The sequence below is a fragment of the Sceloporus occidentalis genome, unplaced genomic scaffold (assembly GCF_023333645.1).
Source record: "Sceloporus occidentalis isolate IW3139 unplaced genomic scaffold, rSceOcc1.0.p SCAF_122, whole genome shotgun sequence".
NCBI lineage: Eukaryota > Metazoa > Chordata > Lepidosauria > Squamata > Phrynosomatidae > Sceloporus > Sceloporus occidentalis.
The window spans coordinates 1,060,401-1,087,582 of record NW_028317102.1 but is presented as its reverse complement, the minus strand read 5'-3'; the positions used below and the strand labels follow the sequence as shown (position 1 = coordinate 1,087,582).

Below are 27,182 nucleotides of genomic sequence, written 5' to 3'. Positions count from 1 at the left end.
ACACCAAGAGGTGGTTCAGCACGTGTGTATGATCTGTTATTGGCAATAATCAAAATATTACAGGGTGCCTGCCTTAATCCCCAGACAATTAATAACTAAAGAACTAATTACCCCTTTATGCAGCATCCATAGGTGCGAATTTCACAGTATGTTAGTGGAACGTGAAGCGCCACTTTACGGCCGTTTAAAAACAATAATAATTCTTTGTTTTTGTATTTAAAAAACTGCCGCATACTGGGGGACATAGAAACCCGATGCGTTTCGCTCCGAAACGATGTACACTCCTGGACTTAGTGAACAGGACTGGATGGTGACTTTTATCCCGGCGGCAGGTCCTCAAACATGCGCACACAGAGTACAACATGGTCATTGTGTCTGGGCAATCATCTATTGGCACTTACCATCGGCTTGGAAACCGCTAACTGGTTTACCCCAAAAAGCCAGAATGTGAATCAGTGATTGGTACATATTTAGATGTTCGGCAAGGTTGTCTCACCTTGTAAAGGGCAAATGTCCTCACGGTGTACGTGGCCAGTTCCACTGTGTCCAACAGCGTGACTTGAATCATTCCGTAAGTCTCGGAGCCACGGCTTGGCCAATACTGGTCGCATTTCACCTGTGAATTAGAGCAGGTAAAAAAAAAAAACAACCTTAAATATTATTATACTTCCTTATAAACCGCTCACATTGGACAAAACATAAAGGAAAAGAAATACTGTATGGGATCTGAGCAGCGATATTGGGTAATACTTTTAATTGCTGAGAAAAGCATAATTCTTTGGTACATTATGATATGCTTTCTTGTAATACACGGTTCGCCCCAGGTTGGCTGTAAATCAAAAAGAATATAAAATATAAAAAATAATTGTGTGGGTGATTCTCAGCTGTTTGGCCGTGGGCAGCGCTCATTACATTTACATCACGCTCGCTCAGTCCTCAGATGGTTGAGGATGATAGGCACTGAGGTCTACCAACAACTCCCACTATCCAACTCGTTAGTAGTCTGACGATAATGTCAGTGTAGATCAGGTTATAATAACAAAAGCAGATCATGGTTCCCCGCGAACACTTAATCCCATTGTGCGTCCCAACATGCTATGCCTAACCCTGGATTTCTCCTCCAGCCGAGTCATCATGACAATGGTAGTCGTCCTCTGTTCCCAAACCATGCGCCAAAAATCGCTGAGGGTCTCTGGTAACGGACCCTGTGTGGCAATATAGGCATTCTGCTTCCTGTACCCGTCTATGTAGTTGGCATTAATATAATCGCTGCCAGGCACACCTGCAATGAAAGAAGACAAGGTTCTTAGGATTTGGAGTGCATTCAGCGATTGACAGGTTGGTCATCTATGGAATCGATGAGAAGACATGGCAATGGCGTCCATTTATGTGGGAACAACGTACCATCCACTGAGGTAAGAATGACACGAGAGTGGTCATATGCGATAACGTTTGCATAACGATTCTTTGGTTTGTTGACTTCCAGGTTGGAGTTCTCCCAAGTGAACTGTTGACCTGGATCAATGGACTAAAAAAAGGGCAAAGGTCACACTCAAGAAGTAAATTGTATAGAAAAAAAGGAGGTTTTGAGGGACCCATAAAGGTCCACAGTGAAGGTGGGACTCACCTCATACTCCTGAGAGAACTTGAGTCCATCGTTGGCCTTCAGCCGCTCAATGTTGTCAGCAAGATCACAGATAGGTATCGGTGGATGGTCCCTCATGCCTAAGACAAGGGAAAGAAAAGGGTGACTGGTCGTGTCCACGGTAGCTGCCGGACAATCCGTGCCCACGAGTGAGGATGGACAGTGCAGCGGAATGAGTGGACACACAGACAACATGCTGCAACACCCCAGAGAGAAGCAGCAAAATGGGCCACAACGTGGTGGCCACGCATGCTCTGCATGAGAGGATGCAGCACCGCGGAGCCGGGTACATTGGAACAGCCGCACCGCGGGCTCTGATGCTGCTAAACAAGTGGACGTTGAGGAGGGGGCAAGGTACAAAAAATACTGAAAAAAGATGAGAGAGACAAGAGAAGGTGAGGTGTTTGCAGAAGATGGAGGGGGAATGCAGACAACTCAGGAGGAGCAATGAGGGGGGAAAGGTACAGATGATTAAATAGGTACCAAAAAGCTGTGAGAGAGATGCCGTTGTGGGATTAAGTGAATAAAAAACTGAAGGCATGGGAGGGAAAGAAGGAAAAGGACAGAGGTAAGGCAGGGCAGGGAGGTTGGGATGGGGATATCCAGAAGAGTTATGGAAATAATTGGTTTCGCCTTCGTCTCCTAGTCGCCACGTGTGAAAAGTGATTAAGAATTCGTTTAGGAGCCTAAACTGCTTTACAAGAGTAGGATCGTAAAGTGCTTTATGATACACAGGGACCCGAGGAAGGACGCGCATAAAGGTAGCTAGATACGGCCAGCCGCAAGCCATGTGTTCTCGCTGGCCGTGTCTACATACGCCACGCGCCCCCCACTATCCCTGTACTAGTTTGCCTACCTACACGTCATTACATGCTTACTTGGGGCGGGTTGTGAAACAAAAATAAAAGCAAAGAATGAGCCAAAGGTGTAAAAAACAACAAAGGGGGGTAAAGGTGCCATGGGATACAGGGGTAGGCAAAGTGAAAGGTGAGGTGCAAGCAAAAATTAACAAATTAAACTGTAGCCAGGACAGGGGGAGAGAGAGAAGAAGCCAGGGGGAGTTATGAGTGAGGAGCGAGGAAAGAGGTAACTTCTCTAGATGGATACAGTAGGTTGTCAAACTAACTTGATATATTCGGGTAACTGGGGACACTGGCACCTGCAAGGAAAACAAAAGGAGCAAAGAACAGAAAGTGGTTAGAAGGGAAAGTGATTTAAAGGGGCCTGAGGGGACCTATCAAGTCTTGGAGAGCCCGGTGGCTTCCACAAGCACTCTAGGCACTCAGCGGATAAAGGTGTGGAGTCTGCCCCGGTGCCATGTCTAACTCCGCTTGTCTTTGTGTGACTACCCCTGAGATACAATGTATCTCTCTGTTACAGGGTTTAGACTTCTATTAATTAAAGTCGTACTATGTTACATGATGACATATAAGAGGAGCAAATCATGTTTTTACTGCTCATTCACACACACGCCCCGCAGAATGACAAGCCTTTCGATAAAGTCCTATTCTAGAATGTCATCCGAGTCATCTAACTCTGCTTTATACAGGGCCAGCTCAGCGCTTCTTGCAGGTGAAGCTCCCAGCGGTGGTCCCACGGAATTAAGGAAGAATATTTACTCTTCTATATATAATGTCAACGCGTGTGAATCTATTTTCCAGATATTAAAAAGGGATCGGGGAAAAAAGAGGAAAGCTTTACTAGAAAAAAAAGAAAGATGGACAGAAAGGAAAGGTGGAAGACAGAGAGGTGAGGGCTATACGTTAACTCAAGCCGCATACCCTGCACTGCAGCAGGACACAAGGTTTTACTAAAAGGAGATTCAAGTGGTCAACTTGTCCCACCAGATCAGAAACAGGCACTGCTCAAATGTTCCTCAACCAGGTTCTGGATGGCTGAGGATCTTTGTAGCAGTAATTCCACAACACCAGACCCCCACCATCCATCCTTCTATATATATGTATTGATAGCATCCATGTTAAAGCAGCCAAAACATTAAAAGGAGATGGGGAGGGTAGATGATATGGGGGTCAGACGGGGTCTACCTGGAGTTTGGTAATTGAGGCGTCGCATTTCCACAGGATCAGAAGAATGAGCAAGGAGAGAATCCTTCAGTCCGACAGACTGGTCATCTTTTCCAGAGGGGGAGTTGGTCCTTTTTCTATGAATCAATACAGATTTATTATATACAGTCAACACGCAGAACTCATATACGTTTAGGGGATGGAGGTTATTACGGCAGCATGAGTTGCATGGGATCGGCATACAGCTATCCTTAATATAAAACGCAACCAAAGGCCGAGTAAGGTTTGGAAGCTTACAGAAGTAACAGCAGATACTTACTTACAAGTAATAAGATGGGCAGAACATACGCTTCCTAATACTATCTGATAACTAATCCTACACCGGCTGTTATAAGGAGGACATTACTCAAACAGCATGTAGAGGTTGTTGATATAATGTAAAAAACTTTATTTTGAGATATAAAGTAGCTGATTTAGCAGAAAAGGAGATAGAAATAGCACTTTTCGCCCCACGTTGATGTCATGGTTAGTTGCGTGCACAAAGATCAAGTTTATCTGGTGGGCAGCAGAAGACCACCCCTCAAATGACTTAACAGTGACGTTACCAACTTTTCAAGCAGACTGTAGTACGAGATGTGGGGAGAGAACAACTACAGATCCTACCTTTCTTGTTTACTAGATATCCACAGAGAGGCAAATAAAGGGGGAAGAAAAAAGAGAGGTACAAGAAAGTTAATAGAAACTACAAAGAAACTACTGGACACCGAGGAGACGTAGCATGCGGCAGAAAGACAAAGGCATGCCGGACACAGGAGACACCTTCACAACATGTTACAGTGAAAAAAAAAACTAAAACTATAGTAATTTATACATCCAAGGGGGAGAAAGGGGTCTTTAGAGATCAGTAGAGTGGATAATCATGGAGCGAGGTAACCAGCGTGAGTAAATTTTCTGCAGTGGGTTCCTCGCTTACTTGGTAAGGAGAACAAAGAGAAAGCAAAAAACAAAACACAGTAACAATACCAATTATTTGGGGAACACTAACCCCAGCTATAGCTTACCTTTTGAACAGCAAGATAGCAATGACAATGATTATGATCAGTATGACAGCTAGGACGGGACCCATCACCCACAACATCTCCGGCTCCTCTTGTTGCTTAGCAGAGGACACTTCCACCACAATGTCGTCCGAGTAGGGACTGGCGGCGTATCTTTTCTGGAGAGAGCCATAGTCAGAAAAGAATGATTACGGCAGGTCAACTGCTTTCTGGATGCAGGATAAATCACCATTAGCACCAGAACTAAACCTAAGCGTTGAAGTCAATCTGTCAACTGCAAGAGTGTTCTCCGAGATACAAAATTGAGATTGACGGCTCTGTTACTAAAGTACTTTAACTTGTGTGCAGGAAGGGTTAATGTCCACCTTAAATACATTTAATAAATGACTTAGGAAGTAATTCTGTCAGTAATTCTTTTTGTGTATTTGGAATGAAGTCATCAAAATCACGAGATCTAAATAAAGTTTTTATTAAATGTAACAAAAGGATCTATTGAAGTCTCCTAGAAGAACAGGATTATTTCTCTCCTCATTCTTTAAATAATGGTTTTGCTAAGATATATAAAGAGACAGGGATAGGGAAGGGCAGCTGAGACATACATTTTGCTTTTTAAGTCTCTTTAGATAAATGAAGGCTTTCCTTGTTTAGGTGGCATTGCCCAAGCATGACGAGGACACAATATACCTGCAACGTGTGACTGTGAGAACGCAAAAGAGCTGTGATGTGGCCACGACCTTCAAACTTAAAACCAATGTTGGGTACTATGACAAAGCCCCATATACAGTGCCAGATTAAGATCCTCTAGGCGCACACACACACACACACATACATACTGTATGCATACACACACTTGTACCCCACTTTGCACCCACGTCCCACACAGTGCAGCTACTGTTATGTGGCCGGTGGAGTAGCCTTAGAAGGTTATCCATTAGAGCACTGCAGGCCCTCAGAGCTCAGGGGCCCATAGGCACGTGTATAGAGAATCCAAGGGATAATATGTCACTGGCTATATATATGTATAATGATATGAGATTAAGGTGCAACCCAGAACACTCACAATGTCGCCGTCTTCTAAAGCCGCTAGCACAAAGCAGGTGTAGCTGTAGTCTGGGTTCAGAGGCTTGTTGATGAATCCGTTGTATTCCTTATTGTCGCCCAGAGTAAAGGAGTCTGGGAGAATGTTGAGTCTAGCAGCTATGTAAGGCTTGTTCCTAATTGCTTGTCTTCTTTTGCGATGTGATCCCTGGTTGATGGCCTCAAGTATCTACAGAGAAAAAGAAGCCGTATGGGTACGGTGTGGATTTGGGACATAAGTAAACAGGGACTTTATTAGGGTTTCGGGTGTTTATTAGCCAGTGATGACCTGCATATAAGGGATTGCCAGGGAAACAAAAATAATGTTAAGCAAACTCCGAACAAATTCATAATGTCTTCAGGCGTCAATAAACATTGGAGGCTTTCATGATCTCCTTTCTTGACCAGATGTGGTTTCTCCATCAAGTCCAAGTCTTTTTATTAAGGTAAAGCTGGCCCGAATGACCAGTCTAAGAGTTATGACCCAAGCTATTCACCCCCAACCCAGCAGCTGAGCTCTCATCGCTTGTGGGACTCTACCCAGTTCAATAGTTTTAGATAAGTGTGGATTCTCACCTGTTCCAGCTCCATTTCTTCTGGGCTTTGCCAACGAGCACTCATTCTACCACTGGAACTGTCCAGTGGGACGACGACGACATAATACCACCTGTTGGAAAGAGATGGTTGCTGTTGACTAGTGGATTGAATTCTGGATGGGTTAAGGCACAACTCAATTGCCTAACTGCACCTACCTGACAGGGGCAGATGTTTGCACGCGTGGCAAGTACAAGGTGAACCTGCCTTCCTCCATGTACTTGTTGGCAGAGGTGGGCTTGCTCTGCAGAACATCGGGGGCTGTGCGGATAGACACCCGATGCTGCAGTCCTCCAGCACTGCTTCCTCGGTTCATTAGAACAAAGGAATAGTCTGTATCAGGTTCAAGGTTGTTGATCAGTTTGCGCATGGAGTGTCCGTCCACCTCTACATGCTGGTTGTTGTACAATATCTGAAAGGACAATCCACGATATACCATTATAAGGTACACAATGGTACATGACAACATCTTAGAAGGTGTATAATACATTCATGTTTGGTAAAACTGTTTGGGGCAGTAGACTATACCTTTACGTTAACCTTGTTACATTTTCCAGAGCAGGTCTAGCTAATAGAACAATATTTGGAACCAAAACTCATTTTACCAGGGATTTCAGAAAAAAAGACTTTTATATTCCTACAATTACAAGAAATTCTATCAGAGACCGAAGCTCTGGTGAAGTCCACTATGAAATGGTTAATGGGTGTGCATTCAAATGCCATTTCGAGGAATGGGACTGCGTGCAGGTGTTTGATGGCGTGCAATGAAGTTCGAGTATCAAACAACAGCTTGTCCCCAGCTGATGAAACAAAGAACTTCTGCTAGCAACCAGAGGAGAGAGACGTTAAACAAAGACGCACGCAATTTGATTTTTGTTTAGGAACACTGACCTTGAAAGGCACAGCTGATTTGTAGGAATCGGGAACTTCCCAGCTAAGCAGAACGGATGTTTTCATCACGGCATTCACTCGGAAATTCTTAGCAAACACTGCAAACAGAACAGAGGCTCATACCTGTGCTACAGGGCTGTCTCCCCCAAAGTGTGTCGGCATAATCAACCCATTGCACCCCATTACCTTGGTCAACCGGCATGGTACGAGATTGAATGCTAGGGCTCAGTGGTCCGGGGCCCTTGTTTGTTCTTGCGCGCACTTTGATGTCGTAGGTGGTGTCTGGCTTCAGGTTAACTAGAGTGATGTGTGTGTCGCGGGTGGTATTGGTAAGGTCTTGTTGGCTGTTGATGTCTCTATATACCACTGTGTAGTTGGTGATCTTTCCGTTGCGCTCCGCCAAGACTGGTGGATCCCAAGATACCTCCGTAGTTGATGTGGTGAGTCCAACTACCTGCAGGTTCTGGGGAAAGCCACTGGGGACATCTTCATGGGTAGATATTTCCTTCTCATACTCCTCCCCGGTACCAGCCCTGTTCTTGGCAGACAGCTTGAAGACGTAGCTGGCTCCCTTATGCAGCCCAGTTACTGTATAGTGGTGCTCGTTTTTCCCAAAATCCATAGTGATGAATTTCTCTTCGTCCACACGCTTGTACTGTAGTCGGTAGCCCAACAGCTCACCTACCATTTCCCTTGGTGGATGCCACTGGATCAGTGCTGTGTTCAAGGAGGTTGTGCTAATCATCATGGTGGGTCTACCGGGCACTGGAAAACAACATATACCATGTTCAGATCGAGGTAGGGGAAACACCTGGGGACCATTAATAGATCAGACCTATGTTAGCGGCCCCCTTGACTTCGCCTCGCTGGACATCCTCTGTCTATTTAGGTTTGTAACATCACTTGTATTATGGAGGAACCCACCTGCCCCTGTGGTGCTGACAATCCTGGGTTTGCTCCTTGCCCCATCTCCCTTGGTAGTATAGGCGGCTACGGTGATCGAATAAGTTGTCTCTGGCGAAAGCCCGGTAATTACAGCATCCTGTAAGGTGGGAAAACACAAAATCAATGCCCGCAAATTGAGAATGTAGTGCCACATGTGCACAGAAGGGGGGGATGTCGGAGCACGTAACTGAATCCGTCAATATCTTTTTTAGGATACATGCTTACAAAGGTTAGAACCTCATTCTGAGAGCCTGGGTCCCCTGCCAATGTCTCGTTTTAAAGGAAAAACTAAAATGGAGCTCTCTAGGATAATTATTGATGAAGATCTCCACAGTTCTATAAGCAGGTTGGACATTCTGCACGCTGGAAAGTGTAATCCATGCGCTATACGGTGCAGTCCCTGTGATAACTAGAATATATTTTCATGTATCTGATAAAAAGGGGCATAGACAATGGATTAACCTTAGAATAAAAAATAAATGGAATCAAATCATGCTTCATGCCGCTCCACGCTGATTTCTGTATTGCCCAATTACCCACTCAAAAAACACATACCAAACAGGAGAAGAGATCTGCAGAGGGGTGCAGGGGGGCATGATGTGCCATGATGATAAATACCCTGCCTCCACAATAAGCAACATAAGCCATTTTGTTCAGATTTAGCCCTTATGATATACCAAAGCCCATCACAAATCCTGATTTTTTGCCGCACTCCATGCAAGGTAACCGTCCCGCTCCGACCTTACGGCCCAGAGAAAGGAGGACGGTAAGAGGATGAATAAGAGAAATAGGAGATAATAAGGTGATCTAAGGATGGAAAAGAATCAGGGAAGTCAGCGAACTGACCAATGATTATACATCAGAAACGCAGGACTGTCACAGAGATCTCCTGCCCCAGCCCTCGCTACAAGGGCTAAAAAATAATCAGAGCTGGGCACCCTACAGCCTTCAAGAAGGAGATGACTCCAGCGGCCGATATTACAAATTAAAATAGTTTAGGAGACCATTGCGGTTGTTTGATAAATAAGAAGCTATGTTTTGCAGGTTTAAATGGGTTAGCCCTTTGGGGGCAGTTCTGGCCTCTGTGACAGCCTTCTGGTCCCTGGAGCCACGATGCGATCACGCAGTCCGCCCAGAGACACAAACACGAGGGATACTCACGTAGTCTGCGGACTCCTCGGGTCTCCACTGGTAAGGACAGAGAGAAGAGGGGTGGTAAATGGGTAACGCAGGCAGAGGATATTAGGGCAAACAGACAGGGTAATTATTAAGGCTCTAACTACAATGAAACGAGACATGGATTTAATGATGAAACAGGCAAGCATGACATTGTCTACCAAAACAAACTAGGTGGATGCAGGTACTATGGGGTGAAAGATGAGGTTATTACAGGACATAAACATGCCAGTAGGTTATTAAACAAACACAATCAGGATTTTTTATATAAATACAGGCTGGTATCCTATATACATATATATATATGCATATGTCAAGTAGTCAAATATGAATTAGCGAACTATAACTCCTATACATATCTGAAAGCAAATGGACAGCAGCAGGCTGGGAGAGATGTATAGGAGTGCATATCTGACTAAAGCTGACATCACGTGAATGTTACTATTAGATCCAGGAAGGAATAAGCATGCTTTATGGTTGCTGGGGAACATACAAAAGATGAGTGCAGCAACCAATTAGGGATTAGTATGTTGGGATGCACTGGAGGGAAGAAATGGTCAACCAGTGGAGACCACGCTTTCTGACCATAATTTTGCCCAATCTGTGCTCTTCTTAGAAGCTTTAAAGATTGGAGTTCGGTTGGGAAAGTTCCAAACGTCTTGGCCTTAGGTAAGTCTAGGCTTGACTCCATCGTTCACATCTTACCTGGGCCTCTGCCAGCATTACATCCTTAATTATAGGATTTCCTCTGGGTTCCCCACCTTCCAGGCGAACGTAAGTGACCTGGTAGCCTCGAATCTGACCGTTTTGCTTTGTCGGGAGAGGTGACTTCCAGGTTACCCGCACAGATGTTGAGTTGACAGAGTCCACCTCAACTTTCCTGGGAGGTGCACTTGGCACTGGAGTGGAGTAGGAGAGAAGATATTACGAGTCAGATATTACCCTGTTTAGACATCAGAAGCAAGGAAAAGTAAAGGTACAGCGGTGGCCAAACCCAAAGGGAGATCATATGCTCCACGAACAGCTGGAGCACCAAAAAGCATCGGTTGAAGCATAAAGATTAGTGATGAGATGTCACAAATTTCTGATGATTTATCATTTACATACTTTAAAATAAATCTTATTGGAATCCTAAACTCTGCAGGAGTTTTGTAGGATAGTAACTTCAATGTAACTAGGAACAGTATTATCACAACAACCGACGTTGGTCACAGGTGTACGTGGAAGCAATCTCGGAAAGCCCAAAAAGAAGAGAATGGTGTTAATAGAGATCCATTATGTGCAGCCACAGAACTGTTTCCACGCTTTGCCCGAGAACCAGTGAATGGACTGAGACAGTGAAGAGGTTAAGATAGATGCCCTGTTTGTTTGTTTTTCGGGGGGGACTGGACACTTACCGTCCTCATCTGTCCGCACAACGACAGGTGAGCTGTCCGGCCCAGCCCCTACGTCTGTATGAGCTCGAACCCACACTCTGTACTCCGTCCACTTCTCCAGATCCTTGATCTCCCAAGTGGAGATCTCTGGTGGGATGCTGTCCACGACATGCCGGGATGTGTCCTCACCAGCCATGGCTTGGTAGGCCAGTGAGTAGCGGGTTAAGATCCCATTTCGGCTGGAGGCCGGTGGGGCCACCCAACTTACCCGGATGGCGGTGGAGCTAAGACTTGTGCACTCCACATCCTGCGGCGGTGCGGATGGTGCTGAGAGTGAAACAAAAATGCAAGCAGGGCGAGGGGTATGAACATGACGGGTGCAAAACGACAAGGAAGCAAAATAAAAACAACAAAGAAAAAAAAAACAACGGAAACTATATAAAAAATACAGTCCCACACTTGTGAAACTGTTACGATAATCATTGCTCTGTTTATACGCAGTCGCTCTACTAAACGCTTTAGCAACTATTAAAGTAGAAAGTTCTCCTTGAACCAAATGTTACTAATGGCAATTGGTAAGATGGTGTTTCCATGGTAACCAAACGCTTCGCAGCCTTTCTTACACAGTTTAAATCTTTTCGGGGGAAAAAAAGCCTTTTGTCTGGCATCTGAGTTAAACCCTTCAACGAGTGAAATCTCGGGGGAAACGATGCTGAGAACTTTATAAATCTTAAGACTTTTCGGAGGAGCGGTGTCACCATGAACAGGGCGAACTTCTGCGTTTATCTCTCATGTATCAAGCTGATGCTACATAAGAACTGCAATCGTTTTATTGAGAGAGTTCATGGGCTCTGTAGGCGTTTAGTTCAAAGCAGGGTAACAGTTACACTAAAAAAAAATAATAACTAAAATAAAATGCAGGGAGGGCATTCAGATGGTAAGGAGATGCTGGAATATGGTTTACAATGGAGCTAGATATTCGATATACACAAACTATGCTTTCACAGGAGCCTACAACAGGAGTATTATATACAAATGTAAATGTGGTGCAAAGTTTTAAAAGTGATCTTATCACCATAGCAACAATGCAATGTTATGATGAGCATGAACATTCGATTGATATCTTTTTTGCTAAGATTGCATTTTAAACATTCTGTACACCTAATCGTATGTGACACCATAACCTAAACACAGCTCATCTAGAATGTGACCAAGAGGACTTCTTGGCCACTATGAGCCAAAAAAAGCCAATTAGGGTAACGTCACATAAATGTGGTAGTTTAAGCTAAATCCACACCGATACTGGGATCTTTGGTTTTATTCTGCCAATTTATCCTAAGAGTGCTCTGTGGACTCACAATAAAATTGCTTGCATGCAGGAATGCAATGCGATTCCATGGCATGGGAAGGGGTGCAGATGTGGTCATGCTGGAAGCATGCAAGGAAGGACATGGGTGTCTATTTTAAGCAATGAACTTACCATTCGGCAAACCCGTCGTGGACAGAACCCATATACCCTGACCCGTTAGCCCCCAATGAGACACAAAGCAGAGACGGCATTTGAAGTCACTCCAACTTACTGGATTGTGCTGTCCTTGCTTGGATTGCTGGGGTATAGACACCAACCCCCATGTCAGACCAAGCAGCGAGTCTGAAATTATACGGAGTGTCTGGCTTCAGTCCTTCCACGGCGTAAGATGAGGTGGGATCGAAGGTTATCTTTTGCTATAAAAAACACACATTTAAGATAACATTTACTGATAAAATCCGCAAAAATCAGATTCCTGATGGATGGAAAATTATAACATATGTTCTATAAATACTCTCTGCTCGGAGAAGCCAATTACATAAGAAACGTGATGATGACGACAATCTGTCGCGATGCTGTCCACAATATGCCGAGATGCGTCATCACTAGCCACGGCTCGGTAGGCCAGCGAGTAGCAGGCTAAGATCCCGCTAAACTGAACTGCGTTGACACTGGTTGTATTGGAAGAACATTTACATACCTGACGTCCATCCTGTCCTTCCCAAAATAAGAGCTCGTATTTGGTGATACGTTCTTGGGGTGGCAGAAGCCATGTTAGCATAATGCGGGTGTCTGATTCTGCTTCCGCCTGGAAGTCTACTGGCTGAGCAGGTACTGTGGGTGATAATAAAACTGTTTAGTGGGGACCTCTCTTACTGTTTGTTTGCCCAGATGACTTATATTAGAACTGAAGAGCAATTTTTATGATTGTAACACTTTAAACCCAAGGCTTTTTCAAAAGATTGGTCGGTTGTTCTTTACAAAAGTCAAAGGAGCTTGAGAAAATTACTCAAATTCACGGAATAATAAAAAAAGACTGCAATCTTTACAGGATTTCCCACACGCCACAAGCAGGTACCTCTTTTTAAGGATGAAAAGTGGTGCAATAATAATTTCCAAAAGCACCCCATCGGCTATCTACTTACATCTACTTACAAACAACAAAGTGCATTTGTAGCTCACAACAGGCAGCCCAACTGTTAATGAACCACAAATGCCACAATTCCTAAATAGCAGGACTGTGAGAGATTCTCAATTCATAAAATACATACAGAGCTCAACCAAAAATCCAGAAATGTGTATAGAACTTACCTCCTTGCTGTGTTTTGACCTGTATGATATCAGAAGGTGGTCCATCGCCCACTGAGGTGTAGGCCAGCACACGGATGCTGTAAGTGGTTCCAGTGGTCAATGCCCCAATTGTTGTCAAGTGGCTGTCAACCACATTGTGCTTCTGCCACATACTAAAGGGTAAGTGTGGGTCAGTAGTGTAATATACACGGAAGCCCCTTATTTGTCCATTGGCTTCATCGGGGGACTCCCACTGGACTAGCATAGTGCTGGCACTCAGCATTCTGGCCTGAACTTTCAAAGGTGGGCTCGAGGGAGCCTGTTCTCCTGTCTGGGCCTCTACCAGTTCACTTGGGGGTCCCCGGCCAATGTTGTTGACTGCAATAACTCGGAACTCGTACTCAGAGAAGGGACTGAGGCCACCGATACTGTAACGAGTTGTAGCAACTCCATCAACTTCTTGGAATGTCCCTTCCCAAGCCTTGGGCTTATACTGTATCACATAGTAAGACACGGGCTCAGGGTTTCCAGAGTCCCAGGTCAACGTGACACTGGTAGCCGTTGTCTCTGTTACAATGACATCAACTGGCGGTTTTGGTAAAGCTGCAAAAGAAAAATGATTGTTACCATTGGGAATCACACTATATATATTCCTGATCAATCAACATGATGCTGATCTTTCATTCTGTATAATGTGCTTAAATCTCAAAATGCGACAAGCTCTTATCCCCGTGCGTTTAATGCTCTTTATACCCCATCTATTCCATACCTTTCACAGTGATCTGTGCCACGGCCTCTATCATTCCCAGAGAGGAGATTGCCAAACATGTGTAGTTGGCAGACTCTCTGATATTGGTGAGTTCCAGGACATTCCGTCCGACAGGCATCTCATCTTCTTTGGTGAGTTCCACTATGCCGATCATCCACTTCACATAGGGCATGGGGGCACCCACTGCCACACAGGTTAAGTTGACGCTGCCTCCTGGCATCACCTCGTGATTACTGGGTGGGATAGAGAATCGTGGAGCAACACGACGGACTGCAAAGGGTCAAAACAAAAAAAAAAAGGAGGAAGTTAGGAGATATCATTAAACCTTTATTTTTTATGGATTTGCTGCCTTGCAGTTGTGAATTACGATATGAGAACACAATGAGACACCGACTCCACATCAGATCTGATAAAAAAAAAATAATTTGAAGCATATCCTCTGGTTTTCAGGCTGTGTATCCGTGGCGGTAGTTATGACGGGTAAATTTACCAGTTAAAAAATGCAGAAAAAAACTACTGATTAGAAAAAAACCTATTAATGGTGATACTTTGATAAAAAGGACATTCTCTCCTATACAAAAAATAACATCCAACACTCTTGTGTTTTTGTTTGTTTAATGGACAGAAAAAAAAAAATATTTATTTGTATAAATAAGAGTATGCCGGTACTTTTATGAATATTGTTTTCAGTTCTCTATGGGTTGGTGCATAATATAAAGTGGGTCAATAAAAATGCAGAAAACTCTGCCTTTTGCTTCCATTCTTGTGCTTATAACTTATATTATTCGCTTATTAAGTAGAATCATAAAGCAGAGTCTTAAAGGTTTGCCATGAGCTCCGTCTCTGAAATAAGCCCATGTCGGTATCAGTCTGCTGCCCTGTACGGCACAACAAAATATACTCCCGTTATATAAAATATAATTAGAATGAAGTGTTTCTTGTTTGAACAGTTACTGGAGATTTTTTTTAAGGGGACTTGCATTATGGTCAAAGAAGGAAAAAAAAACATTAAAAAAAGGCAAATTACTAGCCAATAAGTAATAAGCATAATTTAAAAAGCACCACAGCAAACAATGGTATGGTCCAAATCAACAGAAATGTTCCCTTGGTTCCTGTGGTGACCACTGTGAGAACTTTGCATCAGAATTGATCTTTGTAAATGACCCCGATCTATCTAGGGTTCTGTTCTTAGTAAATTGTTTATCTTCGTATTATCACTTTAGGTTGTTAAGTCTGCATGGATATGATGGAGAGAGAAGGGCTTCTACCAGCCACGCAAGGTGAGGCTGATGGGGATGAGGATGGCTTTAGCATGATGGTGGTTTTCAAACTAGACATATCAAGAACCTGTGCCTTCCACCCCACTGTGACAGCATCTCTGGAACAGAAGGGAACCCGCGGCATGTCCTGTCATCTTTGACTTGCGGAGAAGCAATTGCTAAACGTAAAAGGTACTCGCAAAACATGCTTCACGTGGGAAAGGTAGAGCACTCAGAGAACTTGGGGGGGCACAGAGAAGACTTAGGAAGCAACAGACTGAGGTCAAATGGAAGGAAAGAAGAGAAATCAGAACATTTGGCAAAAAAGAACCATGCTCGGGGGAATGCAGGCCGGGTAGAGCCTTCGAACATGCACTGGGAGTCAAACCGGGGTCAAAGGAGTAAGAGTTATTTCGCAGGCACAATGTGTACCCCACCTGTCTTCTTCACCTAGCGTTCTTTGGAAATAGACACCATTATGTTTGTACGAGGCTCCGGACCGCATTGCGTCCAAAGCAGACATTCTGCCGTGGCACCTGCTATTCCAAACCTTTCGCATCCCAAACGTTCATCATCCGCTATTCTTTGGGCTCTGAAACCGCACAAGAGGCAAAATTGCCTCCTATTAGACTTTGTTTCGCAAATAACAGCCAGTGTTTTTGCAGCATGATCTGATTGCCAAGCACTTCGGCACAATTATGTAATCTAACAAATGCCGAGCCGAGGCAGTGGGGAGCCGGGGTCAAGATAACTCCGCTCCGCTGTAAGGTGATCGAACGTACTGGGTAACTCTGTGTGACCGCAACTTCCCCGGCGGGGAGGAGGTTAGGCAAGCAAACGGGGAAGCAGCAGGAGGAAGACCGAAGAGCGTTTAATAATTTAGCAGGCATTAGAGTGCAGTTACAGCCCGCAGCGCAGAAAGCCAAGGATACGTTTCCCAGTTCCACGATCGGAGACGCTCAGTCCACCCCAAGGATCTCGTGTTGCGCTCTGCGGTGATCTCACCGCATTAACAGGCTGGATGACCCAATTTACTTTCACCCCTGGGGAGCGAATGAGGGAAAGTGGGGGATTGCCATAACAGTTTGGAACGGGGGGATCACCTTACTTTCTTCTTCACTTGTAACCATAGGAAGAAAGCTGGAGGAACTAGATGGACACGTGACAAAAAACCCTCATATGTGCTAAAAACGCCAGTTAGCCCACTGTGCCGTGCTGTGGAATATGATGGTGCTTTGTATGGCAATAAATAATTATGAAAACGGTACTTTATATATTTTGCAGATAAGCTGCTCGATGTGTCGTGTAATCGGCATCTTCAACCCGTATTATAACGCAGCTTTAATACAGAAAATTATGCATTATAACTCTTAAAAAACTTCATCGGCCCCCCTGAGCGATCGCTCTTTGTCCAAATTCTGTCCTAAAAAGGTCACTTTATTACAATACATCATTTTATTTATTACCCTGTTCCAAGCTAAACTAAATCATTGCCTTTCCTAGCTTTTTACTGAAACGCCTACACGGTTATTACTTATTTCTATTTGCAACAAGTCAGACTCGTTCGAGATGAAGGTACAAGTCCAAATCAGGCCCCCTAAATGTGAACGTGGTGCAACTCCCATCATTGCTCATAGGGGGCGATACCGCACCACAAAAGTGTGTATTGCATATAAGTAAATAATTAGTAAAAGAAGGGCCCCTCAAATACTACCCCCCTACTTACTGATAATTATTATACTCCCGGGACTTTAAGGAACCTTCTTGCTGTTTACTTCGCATTTTAAAACATTGCACCAGATATATACCGTATATATTTTATATTTATATATATAAAGATATAGATATATATAATTTTTATGTATATTATGTATATCACTAATGTGGTTATTTGACCCCTGTGATATGTTGTAACATAATTTTATATAAAGGTGATTCCTTAATATAAAAAAGTCTTACACGAGAGCTCAGAGGTTAGGTTATCACATTTGCGTGAGTATTGTAATACTGTCTACGTGCTGCGCCTGGCTCGTCACTATACTCGCAGGACGATTCCTAGCGGGTAATAGACGATTTACGACACAAAAGGAGACATCTCTCGGGATATTAAAGATCTAGGAGAGAAATCATATTTATATCGAGAGCCATAAGCGAGAACTTGGCTTCTTGGCCAAAGCAGATATTGGATTGTGCCGCGTAACTCACCCGATTATCTGCCTTTCACGCGCATAAAACTGTAGGAACTGTTTAAGCTGAGCGTTTTACATATTTTCCAAATCAATCCCTTTGTGCCTCGTTCGACAGGCACATATAGATATATATACTGCTGGAAGGCTTATGTGGCTCTGCGTCACCCACTATAGCCAATTAATCACCTTGAAAACAAGGGCAAAATCACATTTTTGACTATAGAAGATCCCTTTTTCATACCATCATAATCTACAACTGGACCACCTTCATTGTTAAAGGGACCCTAGGTCTATTCCTCCTCCATCCTCTTCTGACCCCTTCCGATCTCCTCCATCCTCCTCTGCTCCCCCGGTCCTTTGCCAGATAAAAGTTCTTCCTACATCAGAACCCAAATCCGGTTGGAGATGTACATTTGTGGCCCCAGGCACCTGCTCGCTTTACTCCTGTCTTAGACACATCATAGAAACGTCTTGCTAATCAGTAGCTCTTTAGAGCCGGGACAATGCTAAGGACGTAGAGCATTTGAGGCTTCAGACACATCTTTAAGGTCCCGCTGATTATCACTGGACGGAGGTGGGCATGGTCAAAGTGGACATTTTCCAAGTAATCAATTTCTTTCAAACTCTCGCATTCGTAACTCCTACGCTAATCTCAAGGTCTCTGATTAATAATCACACTGAAAAAAAATCCTCCCTTTTAAATCTTGATTGTAACACACGGCTTGTCCCTAAATCCTCAGGAGCTCCCCGTAGGTGTCCTACACGGACGGACCCTACATTATCTCCATGCGAGAAAGAAACATGGAGCCCTTCTTCTTGAAGCGTTCAATCTCCAAGGATCCGGGGGGGGTGTATCGCCATAAAACAGAATAAAAGCTGCTCGACGGGGGACCACTGGAGGAGCAAAAAGCAAACAAATAGTGCTGATTATTTTATTGCTAAAGTACCCAATAGGGGCAATGTTATGAGAAAAGCTCATGGGGAGCATCTTAAGAGCGGAACAGTCACCATTAACCAAATGCAGAGCAGCTGCTAAGCGGTCGGTTTAACTTTTATTTTTATATTTTATATTTTTTCTAATATTTTCTGATATCAATATTAACATTAAAATATGAAACATTACTTAAGGCTACCAAAACATTTGGTTACAGATCCTTTAAGAGGAACACTAGGAAGGCATTAAAAATCCATATTTCCCAACATTCTTAATTCTTAAAAACTTTTGTTTTAGAGGTGTGGTTAGAGGCGTGGCCAGGGGGCAGGGATTAACCCGTTTTGTGATTTGACGACCTATCGATTTACGTATTTTTTACGCACAATTTGAATGTATTTCTGCTGTTTTAATACCTATTATTGTTAATTTTATGGCTCTAGAACCCTGCGATACCCTCATACCCAGCAAACATTCTGAGCTCCTAGAAAAGAGGGGCATCAGGGGAGGAAAAAGGGACACGGAGATTTGGGACCGTCCCTCTTTAAGAAGCTTTGGAAGAATAGAATCTGTAACAATCAATTATTCTCCTGCTTATTCATATTCGCCGATGACAGACGTGCCGCAGAGACCCATTCCAATGAGTCAGGGGCTATTAACACAGCCGCCAGAGCCGACATTGTATAGAATTCCTTTAGTGAGGCCCCGGCGGGTTTTCTTTTTTTATTATATTTCAGATGTAACTTTTAAGTTAAATTATTTGGCACAATTGATAGATCCGCAGGCCTGTATATCATTAATGGACCCCGGCTTCAGAGAAGGGCCCCGGTGCCCAGACGTTCGCATGGAAGAGTTCAGAAAGGGGCGTCCGTACCCCGCCATTTGCATTCGCTCAGGGAAATTTCTTAGATGAGAATAACATGAAGGGGTGGGAGGGAGGCTAGCGGATCGGCTGCACGGAGATAAAAGAACTCTTTAATATATGACCTTGCGGAGACGCAGAGCAATAATTAAATGCCTGGGTGAGCAGAGCAGCTTTCAGGAACGCGGCGGAAAGAGAGCGTACGTGTCGTTATCCACAGCCAAACAAACACGAAGCCTTCCTCGGGGATCGCAACTACCCGGCTCTACGGGGCAATAAAAAGGGATCAGATCCTCTCGGCTACAAACGGCAGGTGTCTAACCAACTGGAAGAGCCACACCTGAGACCGCAGTCTCTCGGAATTTACAGCAGTCTCGGGATTCTGCTCCAACGTTTCTGATGAGGTGGAAGATTTTCAGGGTCACACAGCCTAAAACAGACTATTTTATAGATTTAACCAATTTTAGGAGCAGCAAAGTTTAATAACAGTAAATGTTCTGTAATGGACTTCGCAGTATGGGGATGTGGGAAACGTCTCAATACACTTGAATGGACCTCAAGATCACGCGTATCACCATCAAAGGTGATCTTTGTTCTAAAAAATCCATAATTCCATATAAATCATTGCAAGGCGGCGTGGCACGGAGCTGCGTCTCGGTCTAAACAAACATAACTCCCCCGACAGATTTACTAATCTTTCACTTCTTTTCCGACACCGAGGCCTGTTCTATCCTGATGATCGCGCGACGTGCTGTCATGGAAGACGTGACCTCAGTGTACTTACAAGTGGAAAGAATATTGAAAATACTGAATAGGTTCCAAAAATAAGTCTTGCGCTGGCCAAGGCAGCCAGATTCCAAAGGTGACACAGTGACGGAAGACAGATTATTGAACTTCGCCTACCATGGAGGACAAACGAAACCATCTATGAGCCAATTCCAGGTCTTGCGGAGCAGAGGTGCTGTTTAAGGGGAAAGGAGAGGACCATGCAGAATTTGGCGAGCACGGGGGGGGGGGGGGTAGGGGGTTGAGGCTACAAAATGCATTATCAGGCAAACGGAGGCAAGCGGTAGAGTCACGGGTTGGGGGATAATTAGAGAAGCAGGGTCTCAGGGGGGCTGCAGAAGTAAAGCTCTCTTTTGGAGCCCCGGCTCTGCGGGTTGGGTGAGAACCAGACGTGCCAATCTGTATCTGGATTAAAAAAAAAAGTGAAAAGGACCAACCTTCTCGCTGATCTGAAAGATGGAGGTTTGTTTGGATGGCAGTGCGATGAAGATGACGAGATAGAAGAGAGACAAGGAGAAACACAGAGAGAGTAAAAACAGCAAACTGCATGTGTACAACGGAACATACACACTCTTCATATACCGCACGCATGGAGCCACCACAATGTACTCTGCATCCATACATACATCATTCATTCATCCAGAAAAAAAATCACCCCATTCAAACGCACCATACACACACACACACGCACACATACTGACAAAGGCTTACACACACACCCCGTGACACCATTAAAGAAATGCAGCTCCCTCAACAGAGCACTAAACATGTGCATGTAGGAACTTAACATGTGTGTATACCGACAAAAGTACGGAAACACACGCCGTTACATGCTACACAGACAGTATAAGATTTTGTGTGGGTACCAAACCATCAGATGCTGAAGACAAACCTCTCAACCTGCAGAAGAAAAGAATCCAATCCGACAATCCGATGCGTCTGTACCTGCCCCAAATACTGGGGTTTATAAAGTACATAATTCATGAAAATAAAGAAAAAGTCAATATTTGCAATTTTTTTTTAATTGTTTTCTGTGGTCCTCTGATGCTGGACAACAATTCCCATCATTCCCAGGTCTATGAAGGCTGACAAAGAATTGAGGTTTCTCAACGGATATAAAAAATGTATTCTCGTACATTTTTCGTATTCCCCTGGATCTAAATAAATCTGATTGTACGATAATGTAAAAGTTAAAAGCGGTCTTAAATTTAGGGGATTTTGGCCATCTGCATCATTTCGTACATGAAGGCTCCGGGTATGTAATTATAGTAATGGACAGGATGAGTCCTACAGCAGCACTCCGGGTTACTCAAGGGAGAAAAGACACTTACGATTATAAAATTATACCATCAGGTGTATGTTTGCAAATGGATACTTTTATCCTTAAGTTTTTGCAGAAATCATTTTTCCGGTCAATTTAGAAAAGAGATAAAAGTATGGAGTCTTCCAGTAAAATCTTGTTTGTAATAATTTATAGATTTTTTTTTTTTCTTACATCTCCAGTTTTAAAGTCTGCCTGTGTACTATACTCGAGATTACCGCTGTTTATGGTATAAAGGTAATATCTTATTTTGAAAATATATATATTATATATATATATATATATATATATACATAACTTTGGGAGAAATTGTTAAAATGGGAGATTATTCTGAAAAAAAATAATCAAAGAATTTTGTGAAGGATTAGAACAAAAGAATGTTATGGTTGTGAATTTAAATAAAGTGCAGAATAAAGTGCTGTTTTTGGCTTCTTTTTTATATTATTCTCCCATTATTAGCTAATTGAGCACCTTGTGTGGTTTTCCGTCCTTCTCCACCTTATGGTAAAGCCTTTTCAGAGTTTTTCTGCAGAGGTCAATAATCTCAGCAAGAGGTAACACATAGTGTGTGGGGGGGGGGGGGAATTAGAAAGGCAGATATGGTGCTATATTTGGAAAATTACTTTTCTAAAGTGATTGTTTCATATTTAATGATTTGACCCAGTTTCACCTTGATAAATACTGCATTCCATGGTTTAAGCCGAAAGAGGCAATATGATTTAGTCCGGCCATTTCATGAGACGTTCGGTATAGACAGGGCCGGCCTTAGGGGTGTGCGACCTGTGCGACCGCACAGGGCGCCATGGTTGCAGGGGCGCCTGACCGGGACTTAGATTAAAGCATCGTTTTTTTTTTTTTAAACTTTATTTAACATCATTCATGTTAAATAAAGTTAAAAAAAAAAACCGATGCTTAAATCTATGTCCCGGTCAGGGGCGCCGAGCGGTTGCTCGTGAAGTTCTCGGCAACCGCTCGGCGCCCCTTACTCTCCGTGACTCCGTCGCTGTGCCGGCATCTCATGTTGAGCGCCGGACTATTCCGGCTCTCAACATGAAATGCCGGCAGAGCGAGAAGACGGATGCCTCCCGCTCTCACCGCAGGACTCCGGCAACAAGGTAAGTGTGGGGGGGTGTAGTTTGAAGGGGCAGAGGGGGGGTGTAGTTTGGAGGGGGGGTGTAGTTTGGAGGGGCAGAGGGGGGGGTGTAGTTTGAAGGGGCAGAGGGGAGGTGTAGTTTGAAGGGGCAGAGGGGGGGTGTAGTTTGAAGGGGCAGAGGGGGGTGTAGTTTGAAGGGGCAGAGGGAGGGGGGTGTAGTTTGAAGGGGCAGAGGGAGGGGGGTGTAGTTTGAAGGGATGGGGGGGTGTAGTTTGAATGGGCAGGGGGGGTAGTTTGAGGGGGCAGAGGGGAGGGGTAGTTTGAAGGGGTGGTTTGAGGGGCGGTAGTTTGAAGGGGCATGGGGGGGTAGTTTGAAGGGGCAGAGAGGGCGGGTAGTTTGAAGGGGCAGAGAGGGGGGGTAGTGAGGGGGGGCAGAGGGAGGGGGGTGTAGTTTGAAGGGACGGGGGGGTGTAGTTTGAATGGGCAGGGGGGGTAGTTTGAGGGGGCAGAGGGGAGGGGTAGTTTGAAGGGGTGGTTTGAGGGGCGGTAGTTTGAAGGGGCATGGGGGGGTAGTTTGAAGGGGCAGAGAGGGCGGGTAGTTTGAAGGGGCAGAGAGGGGGGGGTAGTGAGGGGGGCGCCAGAGGAGTAGTCCGCACAGGGCGCCAGAACGCCTAAGGCCGGCTCTGGGTATAGACCTGCGCCAGTGAAATATTAGAAAAGTAAAAAAAAGGAGGCGTAAAAGAAATAAAGAAAAAGCTGAGCTGCTATATTTACCAAGGAGAAGGTCGTTCCCAACGACCTTAGAAGAGTGCAGTAACCGGTGATAGCACTATTGAAAGTAGACTGGAATTAAATTGATCTAAAATGATGGGTTATCTAAATAAAACATTAAATATAAGAAAGCATTGACATCCAGTATAGATAAATAAAACATGAATAAAAAAAAGTGCTTGTTTTGGGTATAACCACCTGACGAGTTTCGCCGATAGGCTTCTTCAGAGGCACTGGCTAGGAATGGTGGCAGGATTTAAAGTGTTGCGGGTTACTGAAATTGGAAGTTCTTAATTGGAAATAATGAATTCTGCGGGGGATGTGGTTATTGATGTGGGATGTTTTGTTCCTACTAATATTTGTGGTTAGGAGGATCGCAGGTCCTATGGAAGAACGTCTTGGATGGGGCAGGATGCCTGGACGGATTGGCTGCGCTGGTTTATTGTGTCTAACCTTTAATGGTACAGATACAATGTTATATATAACCTCCTGTTACTCCCCTATAGACCGCAAAGGGAAAAAACCCGAAACTTACAGACATCACGAATACATCAGTCGCTTCCTCTGCCTTCTGATGTCTGAGGACAAGGACACGAAGCAACATGAAACATGCTACACACACGTCAGGGAGCTGGGAAACACACAGGACTCATCAATACTATACATTGTAACGCATAATCGATGAACAACAAACACATACACTAAACAGATCACCTACCAAGACAACATTAACCCTTCTGTGCCTAGGGGGTTTGAAAACCCCACCCCATGATTGGGTTAAACAAGCCTGGTGATGATAACTAGTTATTAGTAACTAGATTATTCCTTTGTGTTCTCTGATTCAAGCAGCATGATAAAGAAATGATTCTTCTTTATAACATCTCTGTAACGGTTATATATATATATATATATATATATATGAAATATTCTGGATTAACCCTGTATATTCACACAATAAAATGATGCTTACAAGCTAGGCGAGCGCTTATAACATTAAACTTGCTGTGTCTCCTGCATGGATGAACAAGCTGCAGGGTGACGGATCAGGGTATGCTAACGACACGGGGTACGCTAGAGATTCTCAATTACGCATATAATAAAAAAATCATAACCCTGGAAAGCAGGATTTCCTGCTTTTTTATCTTATTCACGACACGCACAGCGCAGGCAAACCTCCTAATGTCCTCTTGGCTCTGTCAACGGAAACTAATAAAGCAAACTGGAATTTCATTCGAATACAACAAGATTTGGACACAACATGGAGCCTCTGAAAACAGATAACTATTTATTCGAACTTTTTAACTATTTCTCACCTTTTAGAGCAGGAGCGTCTAAACCTGTCCACGGGGGCCACAAGCCCAACATGCTATAATGCATTAACAGTAATGCCCAAGGCTAATTTACTACACGCTAATCGGAACAATCTGCGCACTAATGTAAGAACAGCGCTGGACACGCTTATTGTTCAGCATGTAAGTCAGCGTTATGTGAAATTAATAATTTTTGGAGGACATCAAATATATTCACCCCATTATATTGATTGGACTTGCATTCATACAACAGCTTTTGGTTTGCCAATTACCCTAACCTATCCCACATTTCCCAACGGAAGTGAAGAAACAATATATCCGGAGAATAAAGACAGATACATTGGACAGAGCAAGGACCATCATCTAAGTATTTTAGGTCATACGGTTACGCTGTGGACCCAATGCGTCATTCAGAGGTACTAATTGTAGATTTTATATTCATCCAGAGTACACACAGCGAACTTCTTGGATTATATACCGCAGGAAGCAATGAACGTGCTTATAAAAGGCACAGCGTCACTTAAAAGATCCATTCCGAGGAGGAAGTATCTCTGCGGGTGCAGCCATAATTATCCTCAGCCGTCTGTAGAAAGGATGGAGGCTCGAGAAAACCCAGCGAAGCATGTGAGGAACGGAGAAGGGTGTGAAGCTCTCCTCACTGGTATCGCATGCAAACATGGATTATCCATTTGCTACATGTTGAAGTAACAAGGCCAGGGAATGGGAAGTGGTTTGGAAACGCAACAGTGTCGCTAAAGGATAAAGAGCTTTTTAAGGCTATGGTAACAAATGTAGCAATTGAGGTGGAAAAAAGACACAAGTTTTTAAGTTCTACCATTCAAAAAAACAACTTTTGCTGTTGTTCTTGAAGAAAGAAAAAAAATCTTTGACAACTGAGAGGTCATAGTGAAGACTTGGGTAGATCTATCTATCTATCTATCTATCTATCTATCTATCTATCTATCTATCTATCTATACAGTATGTGTTTGTATTTATCTATATGTATGTATGTATGTATGTATGTATGTATATATATATATATATATATATATATATATATATATATATATTGATATAGATCATTTTATCTAGCCAGTGAATTCTTCATCTTTACTGATCTTACTGCTATTAACCCTTTTCCTGATAAATATTAGCTTAGGAAATCCGTTTTCAAAATATAATTAGGTCTAAATTTGGGGACAAGAAGCGTTGTAGCACCCAATCTGTTTTTCCTTCAACAAAATGTTGCTTCACACAACATTTTTACACCATTACTGCAAAGAATCGGAAACCAGATTAAGCAGTCTGGCTCCTGCACCAGTAGAAACAAGGAACAGAACAGGTTAAAAAATGTAGCAGTCGCAGAAAGAGCAGACGTAAGTTTTGTTCTCATTAACCAAGAATCCGGCGAAAGTGTTAGAACATCAGCCTGACAGGGAGAAAACAAAAGACATATGCTAGTCGACAAACAAAAAGACACATTCGTCTCTGCGGGGAACGTACACTGCTACTGTAGCATCACGGAGGCTGGGGTGTCATACAAACACAGCCATGAGAGAGAGAAGACGCACACTCGCATATCACAAAACCATTGTAATCATCAGGCTCACTGCATTACACAAACACACACAGAAACACGCGCACGGAACAAGTTGTGTATGAAACATATTTACAGAGTAGCCACCATAATGCTTTATCACACCAGGTCTTTTTTGGTCAACGGTCCCCCCCGTGAAAGTGATGATCAGCAGTGGTCCAGAGGAGAATGGTGACCACCGCCAACGGGCGGACATGGGGCCTTACCACGCACGTAGAGGTTGGCAGGTGCCGAGTAGCGTGTCCCGAGACTGTTGGTGGCGACACACTCGTACTTCCCTTGGTCAGATTCTTCGCTGTTCTCTATCTGCAGCGCTCCTGTGCAAGACATGGACAAAAGGGAAAGAAATGTTAAAATCCAAGAAAAAAAAAAGATGATCAAAACTGAAGGCAAGCTGGGCGTCTTTCCCTCAGCAGAAATCCAGACACCGCTTATCTGCCATAGCCGCAAGGACTAGAAACATGTCATTAAAGAGTTCTCACTTGGCACAATCTATTTAGATACGAGATTGCAGGATCGGGGAACGTTAACAATGCCCTTTAATTAGTCTGAAGGGATTTTGGCCGAGTACGCTTGCTAAGTGTACACAAGACTCCCATCGGCTGGCGTGAAACTGCCCGTGGGGAGAAGCTCGATGGCCGCCGTTTGGACTTATTTCGCGGTACAGAGTGGCTGAGGGACTTGTTCTAGTGTTACACGGTTCTGCCGCTAGTGGAAACGTGTTAACATTAACTTATCTGGGCGTCCAAATGCCAGCAAAATGTGAAAGGTACCAAAGAGTTCACGTTCTCCTAAACTCCCAGAAGAATCTTGGCTGTAATGTCTAATATGCATAAGGGAGTCAGTAAACTATAGGAATTACTGCCTAGGGGTGCTTTACTTTTATGCTGGTCTTTTGGTTGCCAAGA

General features: G+C 43.8%; 1 protein-coding gene across 2 annotated transcripts in view; it reads right to left on the bottom strand.

Moving 5' to 3' along the window:
• The window catches only part of LOC149282140 (receptor-type tyrosine-protein phosphatase F-like), an 82,351-nt gene that overhangs the window by 3,621 nt on the left and 51,548 nt on the right, over window positions 1-27,182 (bottom strand). The window contains exons 5-26 of one of the 2 annotated variants that reach the window (XM_089498569.1): window positions 26,481-26,591; window positions 20,619-20,630; window positions 14,155-14,424; window positions 13,407-13,988; window positions 12,796-12,929; window positions 12,367-12,511; window positions 10,808-11,113; window positions 10,116-10,309; window positions 9,396-9,422; window positions 8,214-8,331; window positions 7,476-8,054; window positions 7,290-7,387; window positions 6,557-6,810; window positions 6,381-6,471; window positions 5,788-5,994; window positions 4,731-4,885; window positions 3,691-3,806; window positions 2,772-2,804; window positions 1,628-1,725; window positions 1,405-1,528; window positions 1,107-1,282; window positions 497-616 (exon numbers count right to left, since the gene is read on the bottom strand). In XM_089498569.1, coding sequence (XP_089354695.1) covers window positions 497-616; window positions 1,107-1,282; window positions 1,405-1,528; window positions 1,628-1,725; window positions 2,772-2,804; window positions 3,691-3,806; window positions 4,731-4,885; window positions 5,788-5,994; window positions 6,381-6,471; window positions 6,557-6,810; window positions 7,290-7,387; window positions 7,476-8,054; window positions 8,214-8,331; window positions 9,396-9,422; window positions 10,116-10,309; window positions 10,808-11,113; window positions 12,367-12,511; window positions 12,796-12,929; window positions 13,407-13,988; window positions 14,155-14,424; window positions 20,619-20,630; window positions 26,481-26,591 — 3,950 coding nt within the window. The remainder of the gene's footprint in view (window positions 1-496; window positions 617-1,106; window positions 1,283-1,404; window positions 1,529-1,627; window positions 1,726-2,771; window positions 2,805-3,690; window positions 3,807-4,730; window positions 4,886-5,787; window positions 5,995-6,380; window positions 6,472-6,556; window positions 6,811-7,289; window positions 7,388-7,475; window positions 8,055-8,213; window positions 8,332-9,395; window positions 9,423-10,115; window positions 10,310-10,807; window positions 11,114-12,366; window positions 12,512-12,795; window positions 12,930-13,406; window positions 13,989-14,154; window positions 14,425-20,618; window positions 20,631-26,480; window positions 26,592-27,182) is intronic. The other variant, XM_089498568.1, reaches the window with a different exon arrangement.